Source organism: Eubalaena glacialis, chromosome 12 (assembly GCF_028564815.1).
Source record: "Eubalaena glacialis isolate mEubGla1 chromosome 12, mEubGla1.1.hap2.+ XY, whole genome shotgun sequence".
NCBI classification, from domain to species: Eukaryota; Metazoa; Chordata; class Mammalia; order Artiodactyla; family Balaenidae; genus Eubalaena; species Eubalaena glacialis.
In genome coordinates, this window is record NC_083727.1 from 5,514,528 (window position 1) to 5,539,680 (window position 25,153).

General features: G+C 37.4%; 1 protein-coding gene across 1 annotated transcript in view; it reads right to left on the reverse strand.

Moving 5' to 3' along the window:
• PACRG (parkin coregulated) overlaps window positions 1-25,153 on the reverse strand; it is a 533,956-nt gene that overhangs the window by 205,023 nt on the left and 303,780 nt on the right. The window contains exon 4 of the mRNA XM_061207345.1: window positions 8,997-9,146. Coding sequence (XP_061063328.1) covers window positions 8,997-9,146 — 150 coding nt within the window. The remainder of the gene's footprint in view (window positions 1-8,996; window positions 9,147-25,153) is intronic.

Below are 25,153 nucleotides of genomic sequence, written 5' to 3' on the forward strand. Positions count from 1 at the left end.
GTGACATTCTTATTTTCTCTGGAACGTCCACATAGAGACCTCTAAAAAGTCATTTACTGGTGCTCCTGAAAGATTTGCATATAAAGGAAAATGAGAATGAGACCTTAATTATCAGCAAATCCAGAATAGGTGATATTTTAGGTGATTTTAAAAGTACAAATTATGATCTGGCTGAATATAGGAGCCTCCTTAAATTAAAGCTTTAGAAATCACTATATGCTTTCTTGGTCAGATTAAGTAAAACTTTCTGTTGCATAAACAGAAAAGAACACTTTTCTCTTGGGCTAATATCCACATTTGGGACCCACCTTGAGCCTTTAAATACATTAAAGCATATTATACAGATTTCTGGAGGCATATCTCAAAAGCCTTAGCTGAGCTGGTGGAAATCTCCTATTCAGAAACGTGCCAGTTTCCAGTGAGCAGTGACGATGCCAGCGGCCTAGGACTGGGAAGCAGCTGGGATCAAATCACTTTGTCTGTGGATCCTCTGTGGAGTACCTCAGAGGGGGTGCGAGGGGTGACAAAACACACATTGCAAACATAGCTTAGCAGACAGATTAAGAAATGGCCAGTTGTCCCCACTCTCTCCCTGCATCTGCCCCAGCCCACCCGGGGCTAGTTGAGGCGATAAACCCAGGAAATAGAATCTACCCAGCAGGAGAGATTTTGGAAAGACCTACAGAAGAGGGACTCCATTCTACAAATCAGAGGGGGATCAGGGGAGGTTCCTGGGAGGACGTGATGTTTGGGTTTGCTTCTGGTGCTGTTTCCTGAGAGTCTTTGGACTGGTTTTAGGATGGTCCCTCAAGGTCAAGAATCAGGGTGTAGGCCATGTGGCCCATTCCAACTAGCAGGTCAAGCCTTTCTTTCCATAATGGAAATTGATTTTTTATGATTAACTACGCAAATTCGATCCATCAAACTTGCCTTTGGTCCGGGACTATCAAGATGTGCCTGGGCCGAGAATTTGTCTGCAATTCGGAGTTCTTCTGACAGTCTGATCCCTTTAGGTGAAGTTACACACGGCGGGAGCAGTGGTAAAACCAGAGTGATGTAGCAAATGCAAGTGAACCTGGGACGCCCAGGATGAAACTGGAACACTAAGATTTGGAAAGATTCATAAAAAGAAACTGCAAATATAAAAGCTATTTAGAAACTGAAAGCAGTGTCTGTCTTGGAAAGAGGCTGGGTTTTCAATAGTACATCAGGGCAGGCAATTCTTCGTAAACTTCTGGTTTACCAAGGTAAAGCCATTTGATTAGGTAAATACTTCTGCCCTCTTCTGAAATGAATTAGGAAATCCAAAGAAGGAACTAAAACTATCTTCCAGGGGAGGGAGAGCTGAACAGTAAAAGTTTATCTCTGATGGAATATTTCTGCAAGTAGGAACTATTAGCATCTAGAAAACAATGCATTGTATTTCTGATGGCTGGCACATTAAAAAAAAAATATTGATTTTTTTTTTTTTTTTATAAAGTCCTTCAATCAGTTATTTATTTATTTATTTATTTATTTATGGCTGTGTTGGGTCTTCGTTTCTGTGTGAGGGCTTTCTCTAGTTGCGGCAAGCGGGGGCCACTCTTCATCGCGGTGCGCGGGCCTTACCCTATCGCGGTCTCTCTTGTTGCGGAGAACAGGCTCCAGACGCACAGGCTCGGTAATTGTGGCTCACGGGCCCAGTTGCTCTGTGGCATGTGGGATCTTCCCAGACCAGGGCTCGAACCCGTGTCCCCTGCATTAGCAGGCAGATTCTCAACCACTGCGCCACCAGGGAAGCCCAATATATTGATTCTTGAACGTTTATTTTGCATCTAATACCTTACTAAATTATCATATTAATTCTAATAGATGTCACTTAACTTTCTTTGAAGGAACACAAAACAACATACATATAGTTTTCTCCACAACCTCGTGATGCAGGTGACAGACTTGTAACACCTGCTAATCTGTAAAGCAATTTCACTCACATTTCGTCATCTATTCCCCTTACCCTCATGCTGCCCACACTCCTACAAAATGATCTCCTGCAGTTCTCTGCAGGTCAATGAGCAGTTTTTCATCCACAACTTGCTTTTCAAATGAAGATTAAGGCGCAGAGTAGTTATGTAACCAGTCCAAGGTCACAAACCCTGAGCCAGGATTCAAACCCAAGCAACCCTGACACAGAAACTTTGCTCTTAAACACTCTCCCATCTCTTGTTTTCCCACACATTGTCCCACTTGTCCTGGTTCACCAGCTGAACCCCTATTTATTGATCCAAACCCCATTCAGGTACAGAGTGGCCTGACACTCTTGCCCAGCTGGTTGGGCAGGGACAGGCGCAGGCAATGCAGTCTGCCACCCTGAGTGGGTGCCTGGGGTCCTCTGGAAGGTGGGTGGCAGCATGCCCTTGGGAGTCTGGGATATCCCGGGCAGCGCCCAGAGCTGCGAAAGCATTCGCTCACCTCTCTTTGTCAGTTTGCAACATTATCGAAGGAAAAAAAAATCTCCTGCTATCCCCTCTACTCCAAACTTACCTAGATCCTTTTCCTTTCTTAACTGAACACCCCCTTCCTGATGAAGGGGAAAGGAAGAGAATTGTTCCTTGTTATTAAAACGGGGAGTTCTCATCAGGCTTTGTGCAGCCAGTCCTCGTTCAGTGATGGAGATGTGAGTGAATGGAAGGCACGCGAAACCTCCAACTTTACTCATCAAGTATGGGGCGGCACCTCCACACGCCCTGGGAAAGAGTTACATGGTCTGTCCCGAGTTGAATAGCATCCCCCCCAAATTCAAGCCCTTTCTGGAACCTCCAAATGTGGCCTTATTTGGAAATAGGGTCATTGCTGATGTAATTAGTAAAGTTAAGATGAGGTCATGCTGGAGTAGGGCGGGCACCTAATCCAAACCTGACAAGGACAGGTATCTTAATAGAAGAGAAGAGACACAAAGACAGACACACAGGGAAAAATGTCATGTGGAGATGGAGGCAGCCAGTGAAGTAATGCATCTACAAGCCAAGGAGTGCTGGACCCACCAGAAGCTAGGAGAAAGGTGGAGAACGGATTCTTCCTTAAAGACTGGAGAGCACGGCTCTGCTGACACCTTGGTTTTGGACTTCTGGCCTCCAGAACTGTGAGACAGTAAATTTCTGTTGTTTAAGCTGCCCAGTTTGTGGTAATTTATTACAGTGGCCCTAGGAAACTAATAAACAGCCTTCAGAACTAGATTCTGATTCCCTTGGTCATCATCCTACCAGGTCATGTGTTTCTATATATAGATAGACAACTCTGACAATAATTTTTCCTCTGGGCAGATGCAATCATGAGGGTCTACAGAGAAGAGCAGATAGAGGCAATTTAAAGTATGCACCTGACCCCAACATAATGGTAAGATTTCACAGTAGTAAGATGGTCATTTTATGGGCTGACCACATATAAGGTGCATCAAATGAGGTCACAGAAGCCTTGGCTTTTCCCAGGACCATCTGTCCCTTGGGGCTGCTCTCTTGGATTATTGCAGAGCCGTCAGTGTTTACAGGTACATGGGTCTACCATCTCCAACCCCTAAGATTTTCAAGGCTCTGAAATCTCTGCTTATAAAGAATGCTTGGAAGAAGGGACATTGATCTTGGAGAAGTGAAGATTGAAGGGGTAGGAAAGTTTTATATAATTTTTTGAGGGCCTGTTATTTGGAAAAGGGACTAGGTATTATTCTGTGTGGTTTAGACTAGAGAGATAAGCCAGATAGAAATATTTGGCATATATTTCATTCACTGTAGGAAGTGATTTTCTCTTTGGATGTAGGATGGGCTACCTCATGAAATAGTGAGGCTCTTTAGGACAAGACTGAATAAATAAGTATTGGTCACGCAGACTGGGATAGTGAATAAATTCCACACAAACACATATCAAGCACCTAATTCTTCTCAGTGTGCTACAGTCCTCACAGAAAAAAGAAATCCCAACACATTTTGGCTATGAAACCAATAGTCGGATATTTAGTAAATGTGGAGAGAGGTGCAGATCAAAGGGCACCTACATGGATCTGCCAGGTTGGTTAGGATCCTAGGATTCTTTTCAGACCAACTAGTTATATCTGAGTGGAAGAAGAGTTCAGAAGAGATTAGATAGATAAATGATCATTCCAAATCTAACTTTCAGGAATTCTGGAGTAGTATTCTAACACTTTCCTCAATAAACTTAGGACTTTCAAAGACTTTCAAATCTAATAAGCCTAATGATTCCAAAGGAGCTTTGAAGCAAATTTTTAAATCATACTAAAAATTGTACAGAACTCCATGGGGGAATAAACCTTAATTTCAAAATTAAATTAAAAGCTCTGTGAAATAAACTTTATACAAGTCAATTATAAGACATAAGAACTAAAGACATTTTTGGTGAACAATCAGCTCTCAAAAGTTCATCAACAGTTTAAAGGACCATGAAAATAGGTACCATAGAACTCACAAAAATATCTAAAAAGGGTCTGAAGCAGGTTGACTGAGAATTCTTAGGCTCTCCTTAGAAGCTGTTTTAAAAGACTATCAGTAGAAAACAGTTGTTTCTATTTTTTAGAAACTACTTAAATTTCAGGGCGAAAGACCTGGTACAAACATTCCAAAATTTGGCAAATTTAATGCATTCTCATTTCCTGTGTTATTTAATGTGTCTGAGTTTGAATTGGAAATTTTAAATCTCTTTTCATGGACTTCTATTAGTCTATGCCATACATCTTAGAAGTATCCTAGATAAATCAAAGACTATTTGATTTCACACACTTGGGAACATGTTATTTCATTATTACATTTACTTTTGCATATTCTGTGACATAAAGTTAATGTACTCTTAGAGCTGCTGATACCTGGAGTCTCTGAACTCTATCCCTTAGAGGTTGTTTCAGGACTGCTGGTGCAATTAGAAACAAAAGTACCAAAATAAGGATTGCCTCCAAAAAACACGGTTGTTGGATAGCTTTAATCTGCTGACAGAGCCCCATATTTTAGCTGTAAATGTTTTAATGCCATTTATTGGCTCATGCTTCTCAAATGCAATACACTGCATCATTAATTTTGTACTTTCATCTCTGGAAGCTATAAATTGAGCATTCCTATTGTCTTAATTTTCTGTAACCTTTAATAACATTTGTGAAAGAACACAGGAAAGAAGAAATTGTTGTTATAGAAACTCTTCTTTCTCTTTCACCCCACAGCAGTCACTGGAAAGACAGCATGTCTTAGATATCCAAAATTCACTGTTTAGAATTAAAGAAAACAAGTTCAAGCTTAGATACTAGCTTGGATCTTCCAAAGAGGACCCTGATCCTGGTTTGTCACACTCAGCTTCTCTTTTTAAGATAATGACCTTCCCCCAAACCGCACTCACATGTTTGAGCTTGCCAGGAACGGATGGATTTGAAAACCAGTTATCCTTGAATGAATCCCATTGTCCTTACTTTATTTGGCCACCCACCTGGCATTTGGTAGTCAGAGGCAAGGTGAGTCCTTTGAAGCAAAGGGACTGCAGCCGCTGGGGAAACCAGGAGGTCATGCCTCACTCACAGGCTCACAGAAGTGACCAGGGGATACAATACATTAAATCACCTCTTCAAGCTGCTACATACTAATTTATACAGTATTGCTATATTTGTATATAATATCATACAGGGATAACATTGTATGTGTATATAATGTATAATAATAATGACTATCTCATTTAATATTCAGTCAAGGCCAGGCCCCACATGAAGGGGTGTACATTATCTCAAATTGTTTTGCCAACGTTATGAAAAAGACATTGTTATAAATATTTTGTGCAGATGAAGAAATTTAAGTTCAGAGAAGTCACATGATTTGCCTAAGGTCACATCTCTTCTGCTCCCAAATATTACTCTTTATTCCACATTGCAATTCACCGATTTGTCTGTTGTTGCTTTAACTATAGCCTAATTAAAACCTGTGAAAGTATGTTATTTATAAATAGAAATACAAAGCCACTCTTTCTCCTAGACCAGGACTGATCTTGTGGGGCTGGTGGTAAGTTTCATTACCTGTAGAAGTGTGGATGGGGACACAGGTTGGTGTTACCAGTGTCATGTGCTCCCCTCTGGTCTACCTATTTCCCACTGGTCCCCTGGGAAGACTGCTGACATGGTTGTGCATTCGCTAGCTACTCAGCCCCTCTGATCATTTCAGAGAAAGTCCAGCTGACATTAAAATAGGACAGAAATTGCAAAAAGGAGCAGGCAGTAGAATTATGCTAAAGCTTGTGCTTCAAGGGAACATTAACAGAAGGATAAGGTCATTATATTTGAAGGAATATTCTCTCTTTCATTCTTTTGGTCATTTATATTGGGTCTCACTCTCAAAAATATTTTGTTGTGGGACTGGAAAAATATATCTTTGAATATGAATTTAACAAGACATTGATTACATGAAAGTAGGGAAAAAGGAAACAGAAAATGAAATTGTTCTCAGATACATTGAAATTAAGGATGAAATATTTTTTCGAATGCTACATGCTGTAAATTTCTAATTTATTTTTAATTGTAACTAAATACATCTGTTACTAAAGACACCTGCTTAAATAAAAATGTATATATGGTTCTGTGAATATGAATAAAATATAATCATGAAGCAAGGTTTATTAAAATACTATTAAAGCTAAATTAGTTTTAGACTGAAAATAGTATTGTAATTGGAAATCCTATGATAAGCTTCTACTGGTAGAACTGGATCTGTGGTAACAGCCACTTTGAAGAATAGTTTTAAGTTTTAGAGCTAGAATGCTCCAATTTTGTAAGATGACCCTCTGGAAATACAGCAAACTGCATTCTGGCATTGTACTGACAGGTTTCTAAGATAAGTAGAAAATGAAGCTGAAGCTAACAGTTTTTCCGCTCAAATGTCAGAAAGATATTAACCAGAAAAATAGATGAATGTACAATTCCTGGTGCATGCATTTAGAAATGTTCCAAAATAATCAGCTAGGTGTGGGACCAATTAAGGCCATGATATAAACTGTAAATAAACAGGAGATGTATTCCTAAACCCAGTCACTGCTTTTGTGAAGCATATGAACATTTGTAAGTTAAAGAATTAAATAAGTAGTATAATGAGGAATATGTAGAAACCAATTGCTTTTGTTTAATAGTCTAGAGCTCCCAAGAGATTTATCTGTCTTAGTGGCAGCTGTGCTTATTCTTCTTTACAGGGTTCCTTGAGGATGAGGGAGATTCTAATCATCTTTTGAATATCACTGTCTTTCTTATTTTATACAAAGATACAAAATGTTGCTTAGATTTAAGTTCCGGATCCCACTGTAGGACAAGGAGAGCATTAACGCGCATGGTGACCCCTACTCCTACTCAAGCAAGGGAGGGGGATGCTGGCACTCATCTTGCATGAGAGGCAAGTACAGAAGCAAATGTTTATGGAGGGGAAGAGTTACAGAGAGGCAACTTTTGCAGCTAAAAAATGGAAATAGTAATTGTACATACATCATAGGTTTCTGTGAGGATTATTGAGGAAACATTTGTGAATCACACACTTCAAAAGTGTTAACTATAACTGAGACTTCTGGGGGTGAGTGTTCCCTGATTCTTCCATTTCTGTCTTTACCTCTAGCATTCTTGTCTTTATATCTATCTCTTATTTGATGCTGCTATGCAGTAAAAATATGAATTATGAATCAAGAATATTTAAGCAACTATTTTCCACAAAGTAGAAATGCTGTTACTAAAACTTTCAGTTTAGATCGTAAAAGACTGAATTACTAACACCCAGTTTTTACTTTCCTGAAAGAGTGACCATCTCATCTAAATGACCACATTAACTCTGTAGTGTTTAGATATTTTGGAATGGATATCAACTCATTCCATTATGAACATTCTTAAGCTCCCATAACCCCAGTTGAAGTCCTTTTTACTAAAAATGTTTAATATTAAACATATAAGTAGGCCCTACTCCTGAAAGACAGCTAAAGACTCTGATGATCCCATGATTTCCTGAATAGTCTGCCTGATTAGGGACACTTTTAATAGCAATTTAGGAAATATATGAAAAATAATGATTCCAAAAAGAGGACTTCTTTGTGATTGAAGCTGTCATATGTTCAGTTTTTAGTTTGATTTTTTCTTGTCTGTACAATAAGCAGATCATGTTGCAAAATTTTCATGCACTGTTCCACTAAATTACTAACTTACTTACATGGCTGTCAGAAATTAACTTCAAATGTTGACTTACACTGTGCATATGAGAAGTATGGAACTTCAAAGTTAGCAACATAAAAGAAAATTAGATTCACATCGTTTCAAGAGGTACAAAAGGAAAATCACAGTGTCAATGAACAGATGTACATCCACTGCCTGCCAGGAGATCACCACAACTTGCTAATACCTTTGGGTGAAGCAGATTCACTTGAGTGCATCAGTGCTTTCCAAACCTTATAGAATACTATTTTAAAAAATAAATACATCAGCACATATATATTTAATCAGTACACACCATCAGCTAAGTAACTACGAATCATCTATTTTTCTTTTTTTTCATAGAAATAAGAGAACTTATATTAAATCTCTCCAAACCGCCTGTACCAGATTTTAATAATATTGCTTTAAAAATTCCACTTAAATCAATTATAAAAACTGACTGTAATTTTAACAGGAAAGGTAGAATTACTATCAAGAGAAAGGACAAACTCAAAACCTACTAACATATTCAAAAGACTGTTAAAAAAACTTCACAATTTAATTATTGGAAGATTATAGAACTGTTTCAGTGCTTCTGTACTGAGTAAGTAAGCTGTACATGTGAGGAGTAATAAATAAAATTGTTAATTTTACTATTTCCCTAGGGAGTAGCAGGAGAAGAGGTAGGAGTTATGCTACTTAGATCTCCGAATGGATCTTGGTTTATATGCAATAATAAATCCTAAATGTGTTGCTAATTAACTCTACCTCAAACCACTCCCTTTTTTAGTGCTTAAAAGACATTTTGACTTCTGGGATAACTCACCATTCATATTCTTAAAGATGTTCAGGATGGGGAGGATTTGACGGTAATAGGGCACCAGAGCTTCACCCACCATCTCAGCTGACACAACCAGATGCTGTAGGACTTTGAGAGTGACGCAGATGACCTGTCGGTTTCGGAGGTTCAAGGCATCTATACAGTAGGAAAAGGAACAAGCCAAAAATAGAAAGCATTCATTTCTACAATGTTAAGAGCAGTCGTCTCGTAGACCACTGAATTAAACTGTACTCTACTGGGGATCACCAATGGGATGAGCCTTGGTTATTACAGCTTTAAATGATGCACTGTTAATGCTATAAACAGGATCTTGTTTGTGTATTATTTGTTCTCCCGACTTGCACTGATTCCTCATCAATCCTAAGAAAGCAATTCATTGTCCTTCACAGAAGAGGCTGGTGATGGACAAGTAGCATGAAAGGTAAAAGATCAGTTCGTGTCGCTAAAGGACCCCAAGAAGGTTGATAACACATAACGTTTTATGCAACAATCCCTTTCAGTTAGCAATCCATGCTATGCTTAAAACTATTGCCATGAAAAAACATTTTTTGGGGAAGAAGAGACTGGTTATGCTGTGTATGAGTAGAAACTATAGACTGGTTACAAAACATCGAGAACATTGTTGGTAGAAGTGACCATAAAGTGACTATATTTAGACTCTCAAGAAAGTAGGGAAGAAAAGCAAAAATTTTTAACGTTCAGAACTTCAGAAGGAATTAACAGTATATAACTAAGATACCAAAGGCATACAAAATGTTTTTAAAGAACAATTCTGAATGCACAGTAACAAGCTGTACTGCAGAGATAGAACAGGAGACAGTAAGTTACCTGGTGTTCCCCACGTGCAGGGTCTGGAAACCTGCTCCAGTGGGGATGCAGAGGGCCAGGGACAAGGACATGGATAACTGGCTGTATAAACTTGGCCAACTCCCCCATACTTTCTTGGTCCTTAACCATGGGAACCTATTATCTACTTTCTAAAATGGCCAAAAATTCTATGATTTAAATAGAAAAGCCATATAAAGCATCTATTATAGAAGGTCAAAGGTGGTGACTGATAAATTGCAATGCCCAAGACTACTTCAGGACAAAGTCAGAGGCTCTTATTTGTAATAGTCTACCTTCTAAAGAAAAAATTGACTATGACTTTAAAGCATGTGCCATTTATGGAGGGACAAAAGGAACCAGTCCATCCAAAGGAATGACAACACGGTCACTGTACTTGTGAGGCAGTCCTAACATTGTTCTTGAACTCCAGCTTACATTTCCAGTAGCCTGTGTCTTGCTATCAACTCAAATTCAGTTTGTTCCAAAGATAAGTTTCCCCCATAAACTTTATCTTTTACCTATTTACCCCATATTTAGTAATGATACAACCAGGTTCCCAGGTATCCAGGGTCAAAATCTGTTTCTCATCCCTTGCATTCTTCGTGTTGCAAAGTCATCTGATTCTGTTTTTGAAGTAGCTCTTGAACTTGTGTCCTCCTCCCATCCTCACCTCTACCCTTCTATTCCCGGGGCTCCACCCTCACCACCTCTCCCCTGGTCCTGGGGCTCCACCCTCACCTCCACTCCCCTGGTCCTGGGGCTCCACCCTCACCACCTCTTCCCTGGTCCTGGGGCTCCATCCTCACCACCTCTCCCCTGGTCCTGGGGCTCCATCCTCACCACCTCTCCCCTGGTCCTGGGGCTCCATCCTCACCACCTCTCCCCTGGTCCTGGGGCTCCATCCTCACCACCTCTCCCCTGGTCCTGGGACTCCATCCTCACCACCTCTCCTCTGGTCCTGGGACTCCGTCCTCACCACCTCTCCTCTGGTCCTGGGACTCCGTCCTCACCACCTCTCCCCTGGTCCTGGGTCTCCATTCTCACCACCTCTCCCCTGGTCCTGGGGTTCCATCCTCACCACCTCTCCTCTAGTCCTGGGGCTCCATCCTTACCTCCACTCTTCTGGTCTTGGGGCTCTATCCTCTCCATCTATCCTCTGATTCTGGCCCTTAGAACTCCTCTACTGGAGAACTGCCATACCTTCCTAACCCACCTGCCTTCTTTCTGTCTTTCTCCACTCCCTCAACCTGTCTTTTCACACTGCTGCTGGATTCACCTTCTTAGAACATATTTGATAATCTCTCTACCTGCTCAGAGAGTTCAGAGTCTCCCCCACACCATTTCCTACAGAATAAAGTACAAACTAGCCAGGCACAAGGGTGACACTTAAGGTAAGTTTGAACCAAACTAAATTCTCAAATGAAAATACAAGAATATAAGGTATCATTTAGTGGTTTCACAGCTATTCTCTTTGGAATCACTAGGAAGTGTTTAAAACTAAAGTGTGGTCAGCTTCATCCCCTCCAGCAAAAAAATGGGGGTTGAGGTATGAAAACACCTCAGGGCAACCCCACAACTTCTGGTCCAGTTCAGACTACATTCCTGTTTGGTTTGAAAGCAAACACAAATACAATGAATAGAGAAGGCTCAGCTTCAATGCAAGGAACCAAGTTAAATATAACTATGGAATTTGATTGCATGATGGCTCATTATTAAAGCATTTAGACACACTGCAGACCATACCATATATTCTGAGAAACAGCTAAAACTAGAATGCTATAATTTAGCCTAAAAGCTGTAGTAATGAGATGCTCAAGAGCAGAGCTTCAGAGAAGCTGGGAAGTTGGAGAGGGAGAAGGTCAGGTAGAGTGTCTTGTAGTGGTAGTGGGGATCCTTTTTTCTGGTCTTATCCAAGCTAAAATTGTTTTGTCTTTTTAGGAAGCCAGAGGTTATTGATCCCTGCTTACTGACGCAACTTCATTTAACAGAAGAGAACTGGAAGCCTGCAGAAATGTCATTCTGAGTATTATGGGCAGTGGACATTCTTTCAAAAAGTCTACCAATGAAGCTCAACATATTTAGGGTTTGGTACTGCACAGATCTGTGTGATGATTCATATACTAGTAACTAACATGTATTGGGCACCTCTATATGCCAGGAATTAAACTGAGCACTTTACATATATTAGTTTACTTAATCCTAATTCATCAAATATTTATTGAGAATGCAATACGCACCAGTTATTGTTTTAAGAATTGGAGATATAGAAGTGAACAAGACAGATATAATACTCAGCCCCTTGGGGCTTACAATATAGTATGGAAGAAGATATTGAACAAATACTACAAGTGTGTTGAGATTTCATAAGAAGGACATGGTATTTAAACAGCAAATCAAAAAGGCATTCAGGGGCTTCCCTGGTGGCGCAGTGGTTAAGAACCTGCCTGCCAATGCAGGCAACACAGGTTTGAGCCCTGGTCCAGGAAGATCCCACATGCCACGGCGCAACTAAGCCTGTGAGCCTCAACTACTGAGCCTGCGCTCTAGAGCCCATGAGCCACAACTACTGAAGCCCGCGCGCCTAGAGCCGGTGCTCCGCAACAAGAGAAGCCACCGCAATGAGAAGCCCACGCACCACAACGAAGAGTAGTCCCCGCTCACTAAAACTAGAGAAAGCCCACGCGCAGCAACGAAGACCCAACACAGCCAAAAATAAATAAAATAAATTTATTAAAAAAAAAAAAAAAAAGGCATTCAGCCCAGCCTACAAAGTAGGGAAGGCTCCCAGACACAGGTAAGGACCTAAGGGATGAGTAGATGTTATTAGGGTGAAGGAGAGGGAACGGCATGCTAGATTGCCCCCTCTTGGGTAAAGGACTTCTTTTATAAGGTCTACTCCAGCTCAAAGGGATAAAATTCTACTTAGTGATGTGGGAACAAAGCCCAAGATAGCAAAGAAGCAGTCTTCCAAATGCTTTTATCATTGTGTATGTGTTTTCCTTGGGATCATTTAGAAATGGTGGGAAGAAGGATGTGAGTATGTATAGATGTACATAAAAGGAGAGTGAGGCCATAGTACTTTTCCCCAAGCTAAAAGATCCCTAGGTCCTGTCTTGTCTTATCAGCCAAATAGAATCAGATGTCTAAAATCCTGGGTTTCTGTCTTTTCTTTCTATTCGTTCCTCTATCCCACCCCACTTCTTAAAAAGGACTCACAGCCACATCCAGCTAAATGTTTTATAAACTGCTTAGTCAGGAAGGATTAGACATTGAAACAGAATTACATGAGTTTGTTGTTTTAATTTTTTATATATTAAAATAAATAAAATTGAATGTATACAATTTCATTCCATTTTGTGGGTTTTTTTTTTTCAAGAAAGCCTTTCTGTTGACACTATAAAGTCACAAGTAGGAGAACCTATTGAAAGTATTAGAAGAGATAGCTATCTGAGCATGTGTAGAGCCCATCTGGTGACTGCAGAAAAGATTTTGGTGGCTGTAGCGCCTACTGAATGCTGGCTTGTCAAGTGCCCTTCTTTTAGAGTATACATGCCAAAGCTTGCAATAAAACAGGCTAAAGTATGCTCATCTACTACCAATGTTAGAGAAGAGTCTTGCCATATAGAATATATTAAGGAGTAAACCTTTTTATATATATGAGTAATAATAACATCAAACTTCTGTTGATTAGGTTTATCCCTGTACATATGGCTAATTGATCACCTGGGGATAAATTAATAATCTCTCTCACCATGGATAGTAATAATAGCTATTAAGAAATAATTATTTTATCTCATTGCAACACCGATTGAATTAACATGACTGTGAAAAATGTTATTGAATTGACAAAGACTGACAAGTAAAATGCTTCAACTGTTACTCTGAATGACATCTAAAATGGAACCCTGAGGTATCCTAAATGACCAGGGACTGGCTCTAAAACTTCTGCAGTAGCTGTGAAATAGAGCCATGGTATGCGCTATAAAAGCCCCTTAACTTCATCTAAGAGGGATTTTTTTTATATTGCCCATTTCCACTTCAGTTCCCCAGTTCTATTTTTTTCCCTCATTCTTGGGGAATTAAGATATACCATTAAGTTGGAAGTCTTTTTGTTCTTACTGTCCCAGTAGAACTAAATAAAAAAGAGGTTTTTTTTTTTTTTTGAAACAAAGTTCTTTTCTTTTGAAAAAGTATGTTAACAGATATAAAGAGAATATGATTCTATAGCTTGAAAGACAAGAAATGTGTTTATTCTTGTGTTGATGGGCCTGAAAGCAATTGTCAAGATTTAAGTGAGGACTCTGAACTCAAGATTTAAGGTTTTGAAAAGGGTCTAACATGAGAAATCTACTGACGTTATAAATCAACCAGGGGAAGCTTTATATTCAGAAAATTAGATTTCTATTGTACTGCTTACTGCTTTCAAGTATAATCAACAAGATAGAGCTTCCAGATGTACAGAAATTGTTGAAGAATAAGGAAAAAATAATTTAAAGTCAAAGTAGTAAAACATTCATCTTAGATGGTTGTAAGTTACATGTATGATTTTCTCAAGCATAAATTCCATTATTGCTATGATTTTTTGCAAAGTGAGAACATTTTCTACTATTAGATATGATTCACTACTGTGGAATCAGGAATAGATGGAAATATTTCTACTTCTTTTAAAATTGGATACACCAAACAAAATGTAAAAGCAAACAATAAATTCTAAAAAATATTTTTGACATATGGTATAAATGTTAATATCCTTGATACACAAAGAGCTATCACAAACCAATAAAAGATTGAAACTGCTAATTTAAAAAATGGGCATATTACATAAATAGACAATACACAAATTAATAAATACAAGTAAACAATTACTATTGTAGAATTTTCAACTTCATTGATAATCAAATGAAATGAAACACTACTCTATAATTTTGAATATCATAGTAACAAAAAGTTTTTGAAAATTTAATACTCAGTATGGAAACAGGTCTGGGAAAAGAGGCACTCTCCTAGGTACCATATTGTAAACCATCACAATCTTTCTATAGCAACATGCATGTAACACTTGACCCAGCAATTTCACTTCTGGGCATTAGTCAAAGGAAGTATGCAGCTGTGGAGAAAGAGTTATAGGATAGGATGTATCAATAGTATTATTTATAATTAGAAACCATCTAAATGTTCCCCAAAACACTGGCTTATTTAAGTAAAATCTGGTATACCTATGCAATGGAAAATTATAGCTATTAAAGTCATATAATAGAAAATGTTTTTAAAATAGGAAAATGTTTATAAGATACAGGTGAGTAAAGAAGAAGGTTATAAAGTGTATTTTCACTCTGCTCTCATTTTGAAAATAGAATGTAAACACAGTAAATACTGGAGATTTATAAGCTCAGATACAATAGAGACTATCTTATCCATTGGCATATAAAGACACTGGATTTTATTCTATTAAAAAATACATTTTTTTTACACTGCTTTTTAAAAAAATCAATGTACCTTGCATATTTCCCTAAAATATTATTCTTCATGATTATAATTTATATGTTTTAATGTAGCAGAATTCTGGCCCTGTCTCCTTATTCTTTCTCAATATTTTCTTGATTATTCTTAACTATTTACATTTTGAGAGAAAATTTAGAATAATTTAGTCAGGTTAAAAAGTATGCTTGGCACTTTGATAAAATTTCCAATAAATTTAGAGAGTAATTTGGGGGAAATGGCCATCTTTCCAGTTAGGAACATGTATCTCTTCCACTGTTCTTGTTTTTTATTAAACTCCTCGGAAAAGCTTTATAGTATTTTTCAAGTAGATTCTGTATACTTTTGTTAGGTTTACTAGTGTCTGAATCATTTTTATTTATTTTGATATCTTAAATGATATATTTTTCAATTTACTGCATAAAATATATATAATATAAAATGTTATTTAACCATTTTTAAGTGTACAGTTCAGTGGCATTAGTTACATTCACAGTATTGTACAATTATCACCACTATTTCCAAAATTTTCCATCACCCAAAACAGAAACTCTATACCTCTTTAAAAAAACCCCTCCCCACTCACTTCCCCTTGAGCCCTTGGTAACCTCTAATCTACATTCTGTTTCTATGAATTTGCCTATTATAGATGTCTTAAAGTATTTTAAGTATTATTTTTTCTGATGTTGAAATATTTAATTAATAATTGAGATTGCTGCACCCAGTATCATGTTAGTCGAATTAGACTGAAATGAATATAAATTTTGCTAGTCAAGGGGCACTAACCATACACATTTTTAGTTTTCTGAATATAATGAATTCAAAATATGTTTTCAAACCAAATTTAGGTTTCAAAATTGTAGAAATTATTCTCCTTCCAAAACAGAACTCAATTGCTATACAAATAAATATGATGTGGCCTGAGTTCTCAATTAAAGTATCAGAGACTTAGCTTAGCTATTATATACATGGAGTAAGCCTATCATAATTGTTACCATTTTTCTTTAATTCATTGTTCTCCAATAAGTGTTAGATTAAAAGAGCATCATTTTTTTTCTCTCATCTCATACAGAAAGGAATTATCTTTATGCAAAATTCAGACTTTTCCATCAAAGCTTTGTTATTACAGGTGGTTAACTTTTTCTCTTTTTTGATAGACAAGAATATATTCTGACTTTAGGACCATAGAATGCAACTTGGTATTCAGTGACAGTGTTTGGTCTTTCTTTCCATTAAACACTCAGTTTTAAAGATAGATACACAGTTAATATTATTTGCTTAAATAAATGAAAGTATTCAGTTACCAGAATGGTCTCAACATTATAGTCAGTAGCATGATCTATTTAGTACTCACAACTTTCTAGACATAAAGGAACCTGAAGAACAATGTCATTCAACACACCCTTCTTCAATCTTGCTGCAACCAAGGTTGGGCCTGTTTTTGCTCTCGTACATACTGAAGCCTCTAAGGGTAATTGAGAGTAAACTTACCAGTACCCTGCTTTGTCAGAAAGCAGAGGAGGATTTGTCTCTTTGGAGCACCCTGCTCCCCTGTCCCTACACTACTGGCTCAGTTCAGCTTGAAGGAGTTGGGTGACAGATGGAATGATGAGCAAAGGAAGCAGCTAGCCAGCCTGGGTGCCATTCTCAGAGTAAAACCAAGTGACAATGTGCTGTGACAAGCAGGCACTGCTTCTAAGAATTACGGTTATGTTTTTCCCTCTGGTTGAGAAAAGGTGTCTGAGTTTGCTCCAGCTTTAAGATAACAGAAGTAGTGGACTATGAAGAAGGATACAGTACACACGGGCTTTTCACAAAACAAGAAAGTTGAGAGCTGTGCTACAAAATAGAAGATGGGTAAATACATCACTTTCCAAAAAGTAGCTGCCCTTTCCTCCCCAAAGAAGGAATTTGAAAAACTACACACTGCTAAGCTTGACATCAATATCTGGTAAAATTCTAGGACTGATTATTTAAGCAAGTGATTTGAGAGCTCCTAGGACAACAGCGTGATTTCTAGGAGCCAGAGTGAGCTTTTTGGAATGTCAGGCCAGGCTTACCTCATGCATTCTAACAAGTTTACTCATAAAAGAGATCACAGACTATATTGCAAGGCATCTGACAAGAACCCTCTTGTAGGCAAGATACAGAAATGGTTGAAGAGTTAGGCTTTTTCTTTTTTCCTTACTGTGTGAATAACTGAATTTCAGTAATATGCCTTGTTGGTTTGGTATTGACCTGCAGAGTCCTTACTGGAATACTGCAGTGGTCCATACTTGACCTAGTCCGGTTTCCATCTAACATTTTTATTGTAACTTGGATGAAAGTTATCAAATCCAAATCTATCAATTTTTTGATGACCCAAAGTTGGGAAGTCTGTAAAGACACGGCCATGAAGGAACACCAAGGAGGTAAAAATAATAATTTACTATTATTACCACCTTGATTTGGCACTGTGCTAAACTTCCTACCTGTATGATCTGTTAGTCCTTACATAATGCCTGGGCAGTTGGTTTTATAATCCCCTGGGAAAGATGAAATAATTAATTTACCAAAACCACACAGCTAGTTAATGACCAGCTGTGGTCTGGTTTGCACGAGCCCAAGGCCTGTGCTCATTATGGTTAGACCCCACCTCTTCCCAGCATCCCACCAAATCCTGGTGGACAACAGGGCCAGACCTGGAGCCTGCCCAGGAGGAATGCTGAGTGCTGCACAGTGAACACAGGTTCTAGCGTGGACGTTGAGCAAAATAGACACCTGCTGGGACCTGAGCTTAAGTGGTTTGTTCTTGGGGAACAAGTCATCCTGATGAAGCTGGGTTTCCTGGCATCTTCTGAAAAAGCAAGCAACACTCTGCAGTAGTGTTATTCCTTGACTAGAGTTCAGCTCTCATGTGGAAGGAGGAAGTTAACAATAGGAGATTTTAGCCTGGGTGTCCAAAATCTGTTGTCATAATCCAGACAGAGAATGATGATGATGGTGATGATGATAAAATTTTTCACCCACTACATCCTCTGCTAAGAGCTTGAAATGTATTATCTCATTTAATCACTAAGCTAACCATAAGTTGGGTGCCATTCTCATCTCAGTTTTATAAATTGATCCCCAAAGTGATTAACTTGTCTGACAGCTGGTATGTGGCAGAGTTAGAATTTTGACCAGATAGTCTGACTTCAGAGCCCTTGTTCTGAATTATCACACTATACAGGAAGAGTGATAGAATTTGTTTCTTTGAGAATGGGAAAGGGACAGCCAATACGTGGTGAACTCAGTTTGAAAATGCAATAATGCTATTGTTAGCTCTTTCTCTCTTTTATTCTATTGTGTTTTTCTGGCATGGACAGCTATAATCTCCATTCTCATCATTTTTATTTTGGACCACTCTGAGTCTTTTTCCCTGTTCATACAGGGATAGGCCTGATTTTTATTCACCCTCACAGGTCCAGAAGGAATTTTTCCTCTGGCAAGTGACCAGGTAACTGTTTAAATACTTCTGAGGATGTCTAGTCTCTGCCTCAGATTGCTATCATCTTGCATCCACTAACACATTATTTATGTATAGGACTTCATGTAGAGGGACACCAGTTTTTATATTATGACTTTCTTTATTAGGGAATTAAAGGCGGTAAGGCAATTGACAGATTGAGTGTGAGAGAAATGGACGGAGAGGAAAGGCGAAAGAGCAGCCTCCATCAGGTAGCTGGATTTTACAGCCCCACCTGGCTATGACTGCTCATATTCAACATGACACTTATTAAGAACCTGCTTATCACCTGACCTGGGCATTTCTACATGACCTCCCTTAAGGATCACAACAACTGTCTGGGGTATGTATTAATCCCCTTGTTTTGGAGATGAGGACTAATCTCCCAAACTCAAGGAGATAGACTAATTTATACAAAATGGTAGAGCCAGCACTAGAACCCAGAAACCAGGTCCATGGCTTCTCCAGTGGCCACACTAATCCTCAGAGAGGACAGAGAAACATGGTCTTTAGCACCACCTACTGAAGCTTCCTCAGGATATGGATGTTTCAAGCTTTAAGATTCCAGATTCCACTGACCTCGATAGCTATGAATTCTCATTTGGGAATATCAACTGGTCAGTAGGGGTTAAGTTTGCTGTAGTAATAGACTAAGCCAAAAATCTAAGTGGCTTCACACAGAAAAGGACCATTTCTCATTCATAGTAGATACCCAGTTCATGTCAACATGGGGGTGAGGAGAAGAGAGAGGACTGTGCACCGGCTCTGAAATGCTTGGTTTGAAGGGAACGCACATCTCGTTTCTTCCATTCACAGCCCGTCGGCAGAGTTAGTCCCATGGCCCGCATAACTGCATAACTGAGAAATGCTAAGGAGGCGATAGATGTTTGGTGTGCAGTAAATGTCTCTGCTATAGAATTCACGGCGTTTTGAGAAGCTACCTCTTTTCACTTCCACTAACCTGTACTATGGGTAGGTTACATGATCTGGGTTAATTGAGTCAGTGTGTTCCATCCCCCTTGGCCATAGTTCTAAGCTGGTGCATGTGGTACAATCACGGTGCACCTCTGACTTTTATTTTTTCTGGAAATTAAAGGACAATGGCACTTGTTCTTTTCTACAGGTATAAATAAGTAAGCATGTAGTTCCAGGATTGGAGCATCCTGAGGCCAAAAATGGAGCCAGCTTTAAGATGACCATGCATAAAACAGAACAAGAGTGACACTGGCAAGCCACCAGATTAAATCAAGCCTGAAATGAGACCCTGGATTGTTCAGTTATGTGAATTATTAAGCAAACCTAATTCTTTATGAAGCTTTGAATTAGTTTTCTTTTTCTGTCTTGTAACCAAAATAAACCTAAGTGATACACGAATTTTTTCCATATTTTTAGAACAAATAATATATTTTCTTCTTAAATTAAAAATTATTACTTTTTAACACCTTTAAAATAATTTACCTGGAAAATTTCAAGTGATATAAGTAAAATTATTAGATCATAAAGAATAATGCAGTTCAATTGGACTTGTCCCCTTCTAATTAAATAGAATTCTCAAAACAATTTTTGTATCGTGATATAGATTCTCATATTTTATTCTTACTTGGTATATTTTTTTCCACTGGGCATTCTTTAAAAATACCATTTTGCTTTTGAAAATGGTATTGTTTAAATTGCTTCAGCTGTGTCTGTGCATGTTTGTCCTTCATAGCTGGGTGACCTCAACTCATTAGAGCTCTCCTAATGAGGCCACTGTTTTATGACCTATTTGTAGATCAGTGATATTTCTGCAATTCTTTAGCTAGGTCACCTTGCCTCCTAGTAGACCATCTCACAAATGTATGTTACTGCTCATAAACAAAAAGAGTCACATGAGAGAATGTAGATGAATAAACAATTACTCTCACTACTTAAATAATTTCTCCAATAAATGGAAAGCATTATATCATTATACGCTTTATTTGCTGTTTCATATTAGAGATTCTTACAAGGTAGTTTTCATATAACATGCAGTACAGTGGCAAGCCTAAATGGCTACTTCATGCTTTTGATCATGACACCTATACAAATTTCAGTATAGATAGCAGTTATGTACCTGATTAAACAAATTATGCAAATATTTTGATGCATCTACTGTGTACTAGCCAGTACATTAGATACTGTGGGGACATATCACTTTCTAACATTATATTCTAAGTGACGTAAGAGAGAAAAATTCAAAGTTCTGTGGGAATAGGAAGGCAGAGTGGGGAGAGGACTGAAGTTGAGGGTAGGGAGGGAGAGGGCAATCAGAAGAGGCTCTCCAGGACAATTCCTATTGGCAGTGGGTTTTGAAGGTTCCTTAACGTTTAGGCATTTGAGGATGTGTGAGAATGGGTATGCCCCGAAGAGCAAAGATAGAAAAGGGCAAAACAAGTTCTATAGCACAATCGGTTTGGCTAGAGCACGGGGTGCATGAGGGGAAATAGTAAGATATTAAGTCAGAAACATAATTTGCAGCCAGATATTTAATGGGAATCCTTGAATGCCATGCCAAAGAATGGAAGGTAGGCAGAAGCTGGATGGGAGTCTGTCCTTGCAAGATGGAAGTGTACTAGGTAAGATTTTGAGTTGAAAAGTTTTTGCCTCCAAAAACAGGTGTGTGTCCTGAGGCACAAGGAAGTAGAAGGTATATTTAATTGAGGTATCAGAGAACAGAGTTCTGGGCTGGCAGAGTATGTAAAAAATTAGAGGGGGGGATCCTGGAAGGTAGAGACCCACAGATGAGTTAACCAAAAAACCTGCAAGAAAACTCTACCTTAGCTGATCTCTAAGGATTACACACATGAGAGCGATCTCAGTAGGCCCAGATGATAAGCAGAGGCTGGAAGGTGAAAGAACTGAAGATGAAAGAACTTAGCCTCCTGTTCACCACAGGGAAGACAAAGTTTAGAGTTTGTGTTTAGCAGGTTAACTATCCATTAGAATTAGAACTGACACTCTTCAAAAGAATATAACAGAATCCAGAGACTCTATGATATATTAGTCATAATGTCCATGGTAGGATTATACGTTCTGGCCCCTAAGCAACTATAGTGAACAGAACACCCCACCTCCCCCATTAAACTGCAGTAGGTGTGTAGCAGATATGAGAAATAGAACTTTTTAAAGTAATTATTGTTTTAAGCTTTTAATTTTGGAGATTGGTTGTTCTTTCAATATAACCTAGCCTGCTCTGATTGAAAAAAATTCCTTTTATCATATTAAGAGAACTCCCTTCTATCCTTAGTTTGTTTTAAAAATAGAAATGGGTGTTGAATTTTATCAAATGCTTTTTACCATCATTTGAGATGATCACCTGATTTTTACCCCTTAATACACAAATGTAAATGGCATTAACTGATTTTTCTAATGTTAAGCCAATCTTATCCTCCTGAAATAAAACGAACTTTGTCATGAGAAATTATCATTTTTGTATATCAATGGATTCAGTTTGCTAGTAATTTTGTTCAGAAATTTTTCATAGATATTCATGAATGAGATTGTCCTGGAAGATTCCTTCTTGTAATTTCTTGTAATGTCGTTGTTGGTATCAAGTTTATGTTGCACCATAAAATGAGTTGGAGTCTATATTCTCTATTTCCATTGTCTGAGAAAATCTGTGCAAGATTTACATTATTTTTTCCTTAAGTCTTTGGCACAACTAACCAGTGAGGCTATGTGAGCCTTGAGTTATCTCTGTATGAGGAATTTTAGTTTAGTTACTAACTTAATTTCTTCACTTTTTATACTACTGTTTGTACTTCAACTTATTTTCTATTTCTCTGGTGTCAATTTTGTTATGTTATATATTCCAAAAATTTGACCATTTCATTGAAATTTCAAAGTTTTAGGGATAAAGTTGTTTATAATATCCTATCAAGATATCCTATCAGTGTCTGTAGGGTCTGCATAACATTTCCTTTTCCATTTCTGATATTGGTATCTTTGCCTTTCATTTTTTTCATTTTTTATTTATAAGCTTTTACAAATGTTTATCAATTTTATTAATCATTTCAAGAAACCAAACAACGTTTGGTTTTTGATGCTCTCACTTGCATGGCTGTTTTCTATTTTTATTTTATTTTCCTTTTGTACTAATAATTTATTCTTCCTTTGACTTTCTTTTACTGTTCTTCCTGTCATTTATTGAGATGAATACTTAATTTACTATTTTTCCCTTTTTTTCTTTTTGATACCATGTTTAAGGCTACATATTTTCTTCTAAACACTGCTTTACCATGTCATATGTGGTAAATATTTTAATGTAATTTTTTGGTAATATTTTTATGTAATATTTTGGTAAGTTTTTAATATGTAATTTATGTGATATTTTCATTATTGTGCAGTTAAAATACTTTATAATTTCATTAGAATTTCTTCTTTGACCCACGGGGTATGTAAAAGTATATGTCAATTTCAAAATATATGGGAATGTTTTAGTTATTGCTTTAAAAAATTGATTTCTAACATAAATTGCATCTTAGTTGCACAATATACTTTGTATGAATTCCATGCTTTGATATTTTTTGAGACTTGTTTTATGGCCTAGGATATGGTTAATTTTTGTAAATACTCTATGTGTGCCTAAAAAAAAGTCATTTGCAGTGATAGATGCAGCCCTGAATTTTGTAAAGAAGAGAAGAAGCTCAGGAGATCCAGATATGATTCAAATCTTGATTCTACCATTTGGCAACTGTATGACATGGATGTTTTTCTTAAATTTTACATGCCTCAGTTTTGTTACCTGTGAAATGAGGATTATAGTAGATGGATTGAATAATATGATTCCAGGAAAGCGCCTAGCCCACTGAAAGCTTCCAAGACATATGGTGGTTTCCTTGCTTTTGTAGTGTGAAACTTTAGCATAATTTTCTGTCTTTGACCTCACAAATTGTGAAAGAGAAAATAATATATAAATTATTTGAAGAACATGATAGAATAAATATATATTAAGATCTATATCATAGAGAGGATTCACTTTCTTTTCAGGCTCCATGATGACAATAACTGAGCATTTCTATAGCCTAATAAGAGCCTCAGTAAATTCTCAAAAAAATGTAAATAGAGGAGAAGCCACATTCTCTTGCCACAGAGCAATAAATATAAATAAAATAACCATGAAAACAAAATCTCTAAATATTTGTAAATTTTAATGTATTATTTTGTTCAAATGAATCATCAAAACTATAAATACAATCTATAATATAGTGACAAGGAGAAACATACATATAAAAATAAATGGAATTAATTCAAAATTGCACACAGAAGCAAAGTCATAGCCTTACATGCTGTGATTACCAAAAGAGAAACAATAAAAATAAAAGTAATATGCTTTTAATGTAAAATGATACAAAAGCAAAACAAACCAAAAACTTAAGGAAAACAGGTAAACCAACTGCCTTGAAGAAGATGTGATATATATATACATGTGTGTATACAATATATATACACACAGTATATATATACACACACACACAATGGAATATTACTCAGCCATAAAAAGAATAAAATTCTGCCATTTGCAACAACATGAATGGACCTAGATGGTATTATGCTTAGTGAAGTAAGTCAGCAAAAGACACATACTGTATGTTATCACTTATACGTGGAATCTAAAAAATAAAACAAAAGAATGAATGTAACAAAACAGAAACAGACTCACAGATATAGAGAACAAACTAGTGGCTACCAATGGGGAGAGTGAAGGGGGAGGGGCCAGATAGAGGTATTGGATTAAGAGGTACAAACTACTATGTATAAAATAAATAAGCTACAAGGATATAATGTACAGCATAGGGAATATAGCCAATCTTTTATAACAACTTGAAATGGAGTATAATCTATAAAAATATTGAATCACTATGTTGTACACCTGAAACTAATACAATATTGCAAATCAACTATACTTCAATAAAAAATTAAAAATTTATAAACCATAAAGTTGAATAGAAATAAGGTGTGACTTTTAAAAAATACTAAACATAAAATACAGAAACCACTGGCTGACAATAAATTAGAGAGAAAATATAAATGCATAATATTATCCCCATTTTATAGATCAGGCAACAGTGTTACGTGGAGTAAAGCAACTCGCCCCAGATCACGTGGCAACTAAACAGTGCAGCCAGGATTAGAAGGTGAGCAGTCTGATTCCATAGTCTATGCTCACAACTAGTACACTAGTACACTATCCTGTTGATCTATATGCAGGATTGGGAAAGTCTTAAAATCTAGTAAAGAGGAAGGTAATTGTTACTGAATGAGGGAAGGAAGGATATAATGAGTCAGAAAGCAAAAAAGCAAATACACAAACACCCAAATCCTACAAATC